This window comes from Quercus suber, unplaced genomic scaffold, assembly GCF_002906115.3.
Source record: "Quercus suber isolate HL8 unplaced genomic scaffold, Cork oak 2.0 scaffold_526, whole genome shotgun sequence".
Lineage (NCBI taxonomy): Eukaryota > Viridiplantae > Streptophyta > Magnoliopsida > Fagales > Fagaceae > Quercus > Quercus suber.
Genome location: NW_027069975.1, coordinates 94,811 through 107,986, shown reverse-complemented (window position 1 = coordinate 107,986; position 13,176 = coordinate 94,811). Strand labels below are relative to the sequence as shown.

The 13,176-nt window shown below is 34.4% G+C and overlaps 2 protein-coding genes across 2 annotated transcripts; both read right to left on the bottom strand.

The window, feature by feature from the left end:
• Positions 1–1,930: 1,930 nt before the first annotated feature.
• Positions 1,931–5,862, bottom strand: LOC112034609 (CAX-interacting protein 4). Its single transcript, XM_024067423.2, has 3 exons — positions 5,730–5,862; positions 3,926–4,947; positions 1,931–2,296 (listed from the first exon to the last, which is right to left on the bottom strand). Exon 2 carries the CDS (start codon positions 4,923–4,925, stop codon positions 3,942–3,944), a length of 984 nt encoding a protein of 327 aa, XP_023923191.2. The 5' UTR covers positions 4,926–4,947; positions 5,730–5,862; the 3' UTR covers positions 1,931–2,296; positions 3,926–3,941.
• Positions 5,863–7,565: 1,703 nt separating this feature from the next.
• LOC112034600 (protein IQ-DOMAIN 21) lies at positions 7,566–12,315 on the bottom strand. The gene is made up of 5 exons (XM_024067410.2): positions 12,084–12,315; positions 11,543–11,680; positions 9,877–10,167; positions 8,572–8,913; positions 7,566–8,419 (listed from the first exon to the last, which is right to left on the bottom strand). The coding sequence occupies exons 2-5, from the start codon at positions 11,621–11,623 to the stop codon at positions 7,778–7,780; spliced, it is 1,356 nt and encodes a 451-aa protein (XP_023923178.1). The 5' UTR covers positions 11,624–11,680; positions 12,084–12,315; the 3' UTR covers positions 7,566–7,777.
• Between the last annotated feature and the right edge of the window lie 861 nt (positions 12,316–13,176).

The following is a 13,176-nucleotide window of genomic DNA, read 5'->3' as shown; positions in this document are numbered from 1 at the left end:
TAAGACGGAAAAGGATCGGGAGTTGGTTGGAGAACCCATAAATAAAAATTTGGAAAGAAAAAGAGAGAGAGAGAGAGAAGTCCAATGTAAGACGAAAAGGATCGTGAGTTGTGGTTGAGAACCATAAATAAAGTTGGAAAGAAAAAGAGAGAGAGAGAGGTGACAAAAAGAGCAAAGTACACCCGTTGGCTTTGAGAGAGAGAGAGAGAGAGAGAGAGTGTGTGTTGTGTATCAGATCCAGCAAAAGCGCGAAACTTGAAAATGGATCCTCTGTGAAGTTTCGTGTATCTGTAAGGAAATGGGATCCAATGATAAACTGCCACGTAAAGGTTTAGTTTTACATTGGAAGTGATGTGACTTCCTTTCGAGTTTACTGACGTAGCGCTGTCCCAATGTGCCGCCATTTTGAAAGTTTGTGAAATAAACAAAGGAAGAGGGACGTAGCATTCACATTTAATACAAAACTATGACCCGTGAAATACATAAGAAAAGTTTTAATATAATAGTACTTAGTACTAATAATAGGCATTTATTGTGTATATGTATATGTATATGTATATGATTTTGTTTGTATATGTATAAGAGAGACTTTTCAAAACTTGGATGTGGATAAGTATTGTAAACCTGAGATAGCAGAAGAATCCAAATTCCAAATCAGCGAGTTAAGGCAATAAGTTTGGCCAAGCAAGAAGGCTTTACAGCACGTAATTATTGAGAGTGACTCAAAAGTTATGCATGAAGAAGCCTCTTGAATCTTGAGTTCCTAGGTAAAGAGCTTTTGGTGTGACTGTGAATTTGATACGTTGCTAGAGAACATTAGGTGTGACTGGATGACAGGATTTTTGTACATAGATTAGATTTGGATTTGAGTGATTAAAATCCAAAAAATTTGTTTGGATAATTTAAAAATGGTTTAAGGATTTGAATTTGATAAATTCATTTAGGATTTTAAACCTTAAAATTCTTGAATTTAAAATAACATCTAAACCCATAGAATTTTAGAAATACATAAGACATAATTCAATATTTATAGATTTGGAAGCAAGGCATTTTAAATTCATCACTTTAAAATTCAAATCTAAATTAAAGTATCCAAACACAGCCCAAAAGTATTACTGCAGAGAATTACATCAGTGCTCATTTTGTTAGGGAAACAGAAATTCTAATTGTGTAGCTCATGACCTATTGTTTGATGGGCCAAAACGAAGAATTTGATTGGTTTTGTTCCTTTTATTGATTTCCCTCCCAGTTTGTTACAAGTGAATTGGTGCTAATAATTTTCTAAAGTATTCAATGCGTGTTGGCATGAGGTTTGCAAACTCAAACAAGGAGCAACCACACAAGATTCAAAATTTTAACAACAAAGGTTGGAAAACCCAGAATCAAAAATCTATATACGTTTACTGTGCCTTTCAAGTTTTTCAAGTTTCTGATTAGTAGTGCTTTGCTTCTATCTTTGTATTTCTGCAACATAAAGTTCCTGTCTGTAGGAAAACCTGTAATCAAATGAATGTATTTTTCAACAAAGGCACATCAAGAGTAATGTAACTCAGTGAGTAATGTGACTCAGTGATATTTTCCATCCCTATTGTTGGTTGTAAACCATTAAAAAAAATGCACTACGAAATATGTATGGGTGGTAAGAAATAAGTATGAGTTGTAGTGTTAACTACTTAATACAATATATAGCTTAAACATTTTTTAGTTTCTGGTATGCACTCTTGTTAGGGTGTAAATTGTAGTAACAAAGTGGAACATATTCACCACCAACCTTGCAAGTAACACCTAATTTTAGTCGCTAGAAACATAAAATGTCGACATCACTAATTAATCTGTAGTTTTCTGTGCCTCTCTGAAACATAAAATTTTATTTAATCAAAAAAAGAAAAAAACTTATATTCAGAATCTCAGGGTATAGGGGGGAAACAGATTAAAAAAAGAAAACCAGATCCAATCGCAACTGCATTCAGGTCAAACAATTGCCAATTGGCCTAAAAGTACGGTATACATATATGTAAGAGGCACTCCCCTCCAACACAGCCACTTAATAATAATATGATGTTGATTTTCCAATACACAATACAATACAACTTAAAAACTCTTTTTGGAAAGAGGGGGGGGGGGGGGGGGTGAGGAGGGGAGGGGAAGGGGAGATAAAAATACACAACTTAAAACTTGTCACGCCTTCAAATAATCCAAGCACCAAAGCAGAAACAAATTTAGTTGCAACACCATTTGAGTTCCATCACTGGTTGGGTAACTTCATGAGAGCTCACCATATCCTGCTCTGGCATTTCTGAAAAATTCAAACAAATTTTATCTTTAAGCAACTGAACCGTATCATTATGCAGAGTTTTACACAATAGTCTCCTCTGGCAAAATACGAAATAGCATCAACCAAATAAACAGCAAAAAATTGAACCAACATGACCAATAAACAATACCAAAGCCAACTCTCATCATAATGCATGGTAAACCAGACAATGAAACATTCATATGAAAATAATTAGATTATACAAGCTGAAGCCTGTGTGTAAATTTCCATGTAACTTCTTCCATGTAATTTTTAATGTCAAAATGTATTTTCTTCGCAGTTAATTGCCCAATACTAATAATTCCAAATACAAAAGAAGCTCATCATTAATCCATTGGACCTTCGAACTACTTTACAGCCAAACATACAGCTATTCTTTTTACAAAAAAGCTGCCCAGGCATGTAGCCTTTGCCTTTTAAATGATTGCAGCACATAAAACATCTCTAAAAAAAAATGCCACACAAAGTGAACGTGCCAGTGAAGGCTGAAGAGGTGGCATGGTGATGTCTGAGAAAAATGCAAATACTGGTGGCTATGGTAGCAAACATTATTAGTAGCCACTTAACACAGATTCACCAGTCTAAATTTAAACCAAAGAAAATAAGCATAAAATATTAGGCCTATATCTGCACTCCAATTTTTCTCCCCTTGTATGAGGACCAAAACGTTTTTATTTTATTCCATCTTTTCGGATTTTATTTTGTTTTATAATTCAAAAATATAATAAAGTTTGATTCCCAACCAATCTCAGCATTCTTAGATAAAATTTCAAGAACCTACAATTACATCGCAGAAATCCTTGAAAATATTTATTTATAAACAATACATTGGATAACAAGTACTAATTTTCCATGAGAATTATATTGGTCATGACTAATATGCTTTGCACAACATGTAGAACATTTAATTTTAGAGGAGAACACTGACTTAAACCGTGCCTTTGTATGCTTTCCCCAGTTTCAAGATTCCAGAAGAAGTGTGTACAGGAAGCTAGAGTCTGTTATGAATCCCGTTTTGTGAGTACATGATATGGGACAAGGAAACTCCATATGATAAGCTGGGATACACTGTGTCTACACAGATCATTGCACTAATGTGCGAGAATTTGTTTGACAAGTTTAGCAAGGATAATGATGATAGTGCACTGCTCTAACAGGAAACCAAAGATAACATGGATTAGCAAGTCATACTACTAGTTGAAGGAATTGGGAAGAAGGAGACAAATAGGGTGCAGGAGGCTTTGTAATGAAATCAAGAAAAGTTCAAAGACGTTTTGAAAGTACTGATCTTATGTAAATCTATATAGAAACCATGTAAGATCCCCCCCAAGCCCCACCCCCCACCTCTCTCTCTGTTTATGTAAAAATTTATCAGAGGAGAAAAGAACACAAAAATCATAAAAGCACAAAGACTAGTTAGGCCAATTCAAGCTCTTTGTTAGAGAACAAGAAATCATCCTTTTATCTTGTGATCCAAAAGACCCAATTTTTAAAACAAAGTTTCAGCAGCAAATTGACAGCAATAGCAGAGGTACATATATCTCATACAACCATTTCATAGCATATTGCAAAAATTGTAAAAGACACTCAAAAAAGTACCAAGTTTAATACCTTTCCAAAATAAACTCTAATAATCCTCGTCATGACGGCGTTTCCTGCTCTTCGTCTCAGATCGCTTCTTGCCTCTACCAACCCATGAATCATCTGAGCCACTTGCATCAGAATCAGATGGTGAGGAGGGCCTTCTGCTCTTGCGAGTTCGCTCTCTGCAAGAATCATCAGATGCATCAGAATCAGTATTGTCAGAATGTCGGTGGCTTCTCCTCCTCCTCTTCTCCTTCCTACTCTTCCTATGCCACCGCTCACGCTCATAATCATCATCTGATGACTCATCCCTCTTTCTCCGCCTCTCCTTTCTCTTCTTCTTGCCTCCATCTGAGTCATCTGATTCACTACTTCCTCTCTTCCCACTCCTCTTCTTAGACCTCCCTCTCTTCTTCCTCTCCCTAGAATCTCTATGCTCATCCTTATCCGAATCCTTCTTCTTTCTCAACGACCTCCCCTTAGTACCAAGTTTTTTTCCACTTCTTTCAGCAATAATCCTCTCAATCTCTGAATCTGCATCAGAATCTGAATCCTCGCTGTCATCCTCTTCATCGCTCTCCTCTGAGCTCCCAACTGCATTTTTTCTACTTTTCCCATTCAACTTACCTACATTCCCCTTCAACTTATCCAACTCAGCCAAAGCTGCAGCCTCAATTGCCTCTGGGTCTTTATCCTTATCATCTTTCGCACTCAAAAAGTTCCTGCACTGAAATGTGAGGTGTCCAACTCGACCACACTTCTTGCACGCCCCACGAGCCTCATTGGCATTGGACCCAGTTATACGGGCAAGTGCAAGGAGGCCTTGGAAACTTGCATAAGCATTCTCAGCATCTGGTTCAGAGTTTGCTGATGCATTTGGCTTTGCAGAGTTCTTGCCATCTTCCTTGTTGGGCGCATACGGGTCATACCCAATCGCACTCTGCCAGATCCCATGGGTTTGGAGGGCTGCACTACTGTGAACTCTATTGTTCGCAGGCATGCGAACCCTCCCCGCTGTAGCCGGCATCTTGAAATCCCGATATCAAACTCTGCAACAAACAAAATTTTAGCAACACTTTCCAAACCTTCAATTCGATAACCCACAAATTAAAAAGGTAAACAACATGAACAAATGTAAACCACCCAAATATTCAACATGCTTCTGTAAGTGCCATATAGTTGCTTTTTCTTTACTTCTGAGATATTTACCTTGAGAATTAATATAATCTCATATCTAAAACTAATTTGCAGCTAATATTATCATACCACCGCAGTTTTGTATGCCATTAGCTGATCTGTCTGTCTCGTGTCTAGCATTGAATGTGTGATGGTACTTTACCCAATATCTCAAAGAAACTTCAATGGTGATTATCTTAACAAACCCATATGTAATAACAAACCCATACGCACTCAGAAACTTTCCTTCCATTAAAATGGTATTTCTATCCAAACAAACAAATATATATATATATATATCAAAGATTAAATTTTTACTTATAAAAAAAGTAAATTTAATGTCTATAACAGATTGGAGACCCAAGTTCTAAAAGATTTAACTAAAATCACTTTTTCAATCACAAACAAAAAATCCTGGGTTTCAATTCAAGAAAATCAAATTAATTTCAGAATTTGAAGCCAAAATCTAAATCCAAGTCAAACCCATCACTAATTCAAACTCCAAACTCCAAACCCCAAAATCAATTCGAATCCTATAGTTTTTACGAATAGAAAGGTTTGGAATTCAAAATTCTAGGGTTTGAAGCAAAACCCTAAATTTATGAACGAAAAATTTGAAAAATCAAAAATCAAATTCGTGAGAGAAAATAGTTACCAGAGACGAGCTGAAGCGAAACCTGTGGAAGAGCAGAGCAAGACCGAGACGCAGAGCCAGTGATTGAAGAAAGCAATTACAGAGAGAGAGAGAGAGATAATTTAATTTTGGGGATTTTGGTTTATTTTATAGGAGAACAAAGTCAGTTTGCTCAAATAAACAAAAGAGGGACACGTAGCATTTAATATATATATATATAAAATAAATATATATATATATATAGTGTCTTTATTATCTTTCTATTTTAGTAATGTTTGTGGCTTTGTGCACAAAAATTTGAAAACAAATTCTATGGACTTATTTTAGCAACAATTTGCCATCTAAATTCTTTTGTGAAATTATTGTGGATGAAGCACTACTATTTTTTTTTTTACTCTTCAAATATCTCCATTAGTGCTCATTTTGTTGGGCGAATAGAAAGAATGATACAACGTCTGCAATATTTTAGTAATTTTTAACAATAAATCTTATGTGACAATTCGTTACTGATTATAATTTGAGTTCATTGCCGAAATTACTTTTTTGTTCACTAATAACAACTTGCTACCTAAGATTTATTGTAAAATTGTTGTGAAAATGTTGCGAACCTAGTATTTACCGAATGTAAATGCAAATTAGTAATTGTGTACCTCATGACCTATTGTTTGATGTGCCAAAATAGACTACAATTGTATTGGTTAGTTTGTTTTGGATAAAGTTTTTTCTATCCCAAGGGGACAACAACAAAAAAAAACAAAAAGAAAACAATAATGATAGAAATTGAAGAGTTTTTCCAAACTTATACGTAAAAACCAACCAAGTAGGTGGGTTTTGCGTATATATTTTATGCCTTATTAAAAAATGGGCTTTAATAATAAAATATTTAAATACTTTTTTTAATAAATTATTAACAATTCATAGAATATGCTTAAGTTATATTTCAATTTTTTTGAAAAATAATTTTTAAAATAACTAAATCAATCAAACTAACAAAATTTAAAATAAGGTTAATAAAATAATTCTATGTTTGTGGTGGGTCAAGTTATGTTAGATGGGTTTAAAATACTATCAACTCAAACTCAACCCAACTCACGAAAACTAATCCAATGGATTAGGTTTGATTAATTTCATCATGTTAATGGGTTTGATGCATAACCTAGTTACTCCATCTCAACTCCTCATGTTTCATCACCTATGGATGAATACACAATAAAGCCTTAATCCCAACCTTTTTTAGGTTAACTACAGATTCTCAACAAACACACACACACATATTTATATCTCACACTATTATATTTTGTCCAAAGTTATACTTTTTGTTAGTTTCTTAATTAATATATCATTTTTTCACCATTTCTACTAGTATTATTTTTTATCTTCTTCTATCTTTTTTTCATATTCTCAACATTTTTTTTATGAGAGTTTCAACCTATGGCATTCGTTTCTAATGATAACTCTATATCATCATACCAAAACACTAATTAGTTTTTGGTATAGGCAGGAATTGAACTCCAAATTTCTTATTCAACCATCAGAGACTTTACCCAATTGAGCTAACTGAAACCTACTTTATATCCTCAACTTGAATCAACTTACCTTTTATGATTGATGCGTTACTAAAATTAAAATGTACCTTTAACACATGCAAACTTGATACAAATAATTACCAATGCTTTACTATTCATAGTGGTGCTAGAAAAATTTCAATATCCCAATGATAATATTTTTTGTTTCAATACAAATTCGTTAATCCTTCACCTATCACAGTGTAGCAAAATCCTATCACATCTCTTGAATTAGCTAGGGTAAGAATCTCTTCTCATACATAAATCGATGGATCCCATATTGAAACACATATAAAAAGAATTACAAAATATATGTTATCACATAGCCCTGAAGGAATATTGTTTATAGCATCATTCAGATAAATAAGTAAAAATCACTGACAACATATTCACAAAATAAGTTCTTACCCCACATTATATGGAATAAATATTCAACATCATCAACCAAAACCTGTAATTTTTTTTTTTTTTTTGGGGTGTGGATTTTTTGGGATGTGAGAAGCATCAACCAAAATCATGTCTCCAAGCAGGACCACCTAGTGGCCAATCATCCATGCCATTAGGGTTTGGACTACAGCTTGAGGCCCGCCTAGAATTTAATCGGGCCCCATTGCTCTTTGGGCTTGGGCTCCTTGGGGCATGAAAGGTTGTTCCTCCACCTGAACTTGAGGAATCACAGCCTGACTCAACAGCCAAGCCTCTCCTTGTTGATGGGTTCCATTGAGGCCCATATGGCCCACGCTGTTTGACTGTGCCTTGACTCCTCACCTTGGCCTTTGCAGACTGAGTTGGGGCCATGTAGCTAGGTCCATCATTTAAGCCCATTTGTCTTTGCTTAGTTGGGTATGGGCTTGATTCGATTGAGTCCCGATTTACTAGGCCCATGTTGATGTTACTCAAGCCCGAGTGCGCAATAATATCCATTTCTACTGTTTTCTCAGACATTTCATCGGTGTTGGTGGTGGTGGTGGTGGTAGGAAGTGTCGTATAAGAGTTTTCTTTGTGGCCCATTTGACGGGCTTGATGTGGTTGTGACGACATCCAACGCTCAAGCCAATTCCATCCCCATTGGGCCTTTTCACGCTCATCAACATGTGGCCCAATTTCATTATTGTTGAGATCTGGTTGAAAGTGTTGTTGCTCTTGCTATTGCATTGAAAAAAGTATAGTTAGGACAATGTCATTGGAACTCAATAGGAACATGTTTTAGTTAGGTACACATCTTGTTTTTCATAAAACAAAATGATAATCAAAAGCTATTCAAATAAGCAAGAGATGTAATAGCGTCTCACACTAACCTGGTAGCTAAAAGCATAAGCAAGAGCTCTCTCCCTTTTCATCACAGCATCATGTCTCCTTGAAGCATTTTCCTTGATTCTCTCAGAACTCTGATGCCTATTATCCCAAGCTCCAATATCATTGCTTTTAAGAGGGCTCTTGGGCTTTTGGTCGACCTCTTCTACTTTCTTTTGAAGCTTATCATGAGTCAATTGGAGTCGGCGTGCTCGTACTCTTGCTTGTACCCGTACCAAAGCTTGCATGCAACGCATTGTCATTTGTGCTTGCTTGCGTACATTATGACCCCTCACTAGTGCTTGGAGCCTCACTAATCCCTTCAAAGCTCGCAAAGCCCTTCTAGCCTACAGAATAAAGCACACAATAGTTAGTAAAATAGTAAAATTTTGGCAAAGTTTTCAATGATAGCATAGCATATTGCAATATTGTGATGACAATGATGTACCAAAGAAAAAGTGGTGCATTCAAACACACTGTATAACACCCCTTAGCATTGATTATGACCGCTAGACTTGGTGCAATCAGGCTCCACAGAGTCAATATCTAGTTCAGTATTAATTGGAATGTGGACCTAAATAAGATGCCTGGTAGACCTGAGTTAGGACCTGCAAGAATTTAAGGAGCAATGGGCCAAATAATGAATGTCCTCTACTTTTCATTCATCACCTTCAATAAAAGCCATTGCTCATTGCCATTCGTTCATTTCTGAACAATCTTTGTACTACAACTGCAAACGTTCTTTCTTTTTTTTAAGGAAAAGTACTATGACTGCAAATATTTCAATTGTATGACTATAATTTATAGTCCTTTTTTTGGGTAGAAATAATTTATAGTCCTTATTGTATGCCTAATAAATTAGAATCCTAACCTATCCAATAGGCAATGGCTATTGAGGCTATCTTAAGTTTAAATATATTGGTTTATATGACTTAGAAAACCCATATCAACCATATAAGTTGACTTGGGTAAATCACTAAATTGTAGTTTCCGTCCTCAAATTTGTGGCATGCATGATTCTGGTCCAAATTTCAAAAGTATAATAATTTAGTCTTCCTGTCAATTTTCCATCCAAAATTTACTAACATGCCTAACAATAAGTTGATTTAGATGCATACAAATTTGATAGAAAGTTGACGCCATGACTAAATTGTTACACTTTTGAAAATTGAGTGATTAAAATCACCATGTTCCAAATTCAAGAAACAAACATGCAATTTAGGCTTGACTTTTATAAGGCTTCATCTTGGAACATAAGAAGCAGATAGTTCAAATCACTTTCAGTATGTGAGAGCAAAAGAAAATCTTACCAGGTAACCCCTATAGTATGCTTGAATGAGGGTTGCAGCCCTTTCTACCTTAGAGTGGCGTCCATAACCAGCCAATCGAACAACTTTGGCCGCAGCTTGAGCAGCTGCAACAGCAGCTTCCGCGGCTGCAGCAGTTGCCACTGCAACAGCAATCGCATGGTTTCTATCTTCATTCACAGGACTTGATGCAGTGCTCTCATCATTTGTGATGTCCGCTGAACTTTCTGTGGGGAAATGTTCAAATGACACAACCTCTGGAGCATCATATTGCCATTTCTCCCCATTGTCCTTCTGCAAAATTATGTAATTGCTTAGCATTAACACCTAAAAATAATACTTGTACAATGACTTGTGAAGAGATAGCAAGTAGCAATTATCATTCATCTTAAAGTGATTTGAGATTAGTTTGCAATGACCACTAATGACCATACAAATATAGTGTCAAAATAAATTAGTATGTACTGATATATCAAAATTAATAGATGAATTGTTACTAATTTGCAATGTCACTCCCAGTTAGCTCACTAATTTATTGATTGTAACAGTAATTTTTGAATGGATTACAAATTTAGCTTCAATTAAGATGTTAATTGTAAAAAAATTATGGTTTTGGATAAATATTGTAAATCAATCAAAATTTAGATGGACAATTATAATTAACCTAAGTTTTCAATCTTATTTAACATGTAGTAATACATTTTGATAAGAAGAGAAGCTAAGGATCCAAACACTCTCTCAAGTCTCACTTGTGATACTCTTCTCCCTAAAAGCTTAACCAAAAAGAAAAAGAGACAAGAATCAATTGGGTGTTTGGCAACATAGGGATCTAAGGTAGCAAGCACATGTTGATGAAGATGGATGATGTGACAGCATAGGTGGCATGATAATTATAGGTCATAAGCCTTGTAACATTATTTGGTTATGCTGTTAGGGGACCATATGCACCTATATCATGTCACTCCCCAAGCCAAAAATAATAGAACCATAGAACTGATCACCATAAGAATGGTCATGATGATCAGATTAGGCAAAATTCATATATCAACAAAAGAATTATAGAGAAAACTAATTGTTATTCAAATGTGAATTTTTATATTGTTTAATGGTCAAATCCATTTATAAATCAAACCAAACCAAACCCATTGGATAGTTTAGTTGTTTTCATGTCTCTCTCACATTAATGTTTCTTAACAAGAAAGCGTTGTTTGTTTTGATTTGATCTAGTCATTGTATTTCTTTGTTGCAAATCAATAAAGAAGAAAAATTCAGACAAGTTGTTATCATGGAGTAATCAATTCTTTTATTCATTAGGAAACCCAGTACGCATCAACAAATTCAAATTATAATAAAATTTAAAATTTTATAAAAGCATAATTATCACTTATTTAATTGCCTTAAATCCTTGATTACTCTCATTTATATAGCTGTTACCTAGCTAGTGTAAATGCTAGGCAATCACTGTCCATTAAATATGCATATCACCATATGAGGTTAAAAATGAATGATTGTGATACCATCATTTTTGGATCATCTGTATGAAGTATTAACTTTAATTTAGGTGTACCATAAAAATCAAACTTAATAAGAAAAAGAAAAATTGGAAAAAGTAAACAATAAAAATCACTAAAAAGGACCACTCAAATAATTGTCAATGACGTAAAATTACCTTTTTGTCCTGCAATTCCTTGGGAGATGGTTTGAAAACTTTCTTCACTGATGAGAACCAGCTGCTTCCTTTCTTTCCCATCTCCGGCCAAAAGATTGGTTTCTTATCAGAGTCATATATTAACAAAATAAGCCATATCTGAAAGTGGAGTTTACACAGTTCATTCAGCCATCCAAGAAAAAAAGAAAAGAACATCAAGAACATAGCTTTTAGCTACCAAAAAGCAAAATCCTATTGTATATGAAAAAAACAGAATTAGGCCCATGTACAAAATCCCAGAGATCTAAAACAAAGAAATAAAAATAACACACATATATGTAACCCATGATGAAAAGATATCATCTTTACAATCTTAGCCATATAAATAAATCAAAATGTACAAACTTTAACTGTGTGGTCATCTTCAACCTCGAGTACAGCAAGTTAAGGTTGTGATTACACACACAAACACTGAAACATCCACGTGCATATATATATATATATATATGTAAAAATATATGCATGATTGAATGGATCAAGACCCATGAAATGGTAACCAAACCTGAGTTTGCAATGGGAATTTGGATGATCACTTGGGTTGAGCTTAATTTCCCATCTTCTTCTTTTCATTTTACATGCATCTCAAACAAAAACTCTTTGGTTATGAAAACTTCTTCAACTCTTAGCTAAGCAACAAAATAGAGCTGAGATATAGAGACAGAGAGAGAGAGAGAAAGAAGAACAAGGTGTGTGAAACTTTAGAGTATAGTCTTAACTGCAAGCCCGCGCGTTTGCCGTTGGTATTTATCAAATTCACGGGGGTGCTACCTCGTAATACTTAATACAGTTCGCTCTTGGTCCAATACATTTATGACACGTCACCTATACTCTTTCTTCTTTAAGGAAAATAAGTTACAGGTTTTCTTTACGGTTGGGCTGTAAATTCTTACATCTCCACCTCGTCCTCTCTACTATGTGGAAAAATTGAACTTTTTTTTTTTTTTTAATAGTTTAGGACCACAAAATTTTCCACAACTTCTTATTATAATTTTGACGTGGCAGACTATAATTGGTAAAAAATAAAAAATAACGGGTTTATGTGTAAGTTATGGTTAACATAGTCTATCATGTTAGAATTTTGGTAAAAAGTTGTGATATAATTTGTGATCTTAAAAACTAATTTTTATTTTATTAAGCCATAATCAATTATAATTTGAGCCACTTTTTCAAGGGGGTTTGAAAATGGTTTTTCTCACTAGGAATTAATGGGCCGTTGGATTAGTTAAGATTTAATTACAAATTGAATGCTGAGGAAAATATTAAAATAAACTTTTGAATCTTTAGGAGTAATAATGTTTATGATTATAAAGTTAATTAGTGTCTATTAGATAATAATGAGGTGTAAGGTTTGAAATTTGAATGCTTATTCTCTATAATAACTCTATTAGTTATGTAACATAATAACATAATTAAAGTGTTCTTTCACGAAGGTGTGACTTGCCCCACAAACAAAAAAAAAAAAGGAAAAAGAGTGTATGTGATCACCAAAGAACTGTAAGCATGAAGAATCACAAGAATGTCATGTTGATGGTCCCATACCATATATACTTGTCAAAATTATAAGCAATTGTTAAATTCAAAATTTCTACTAGTTT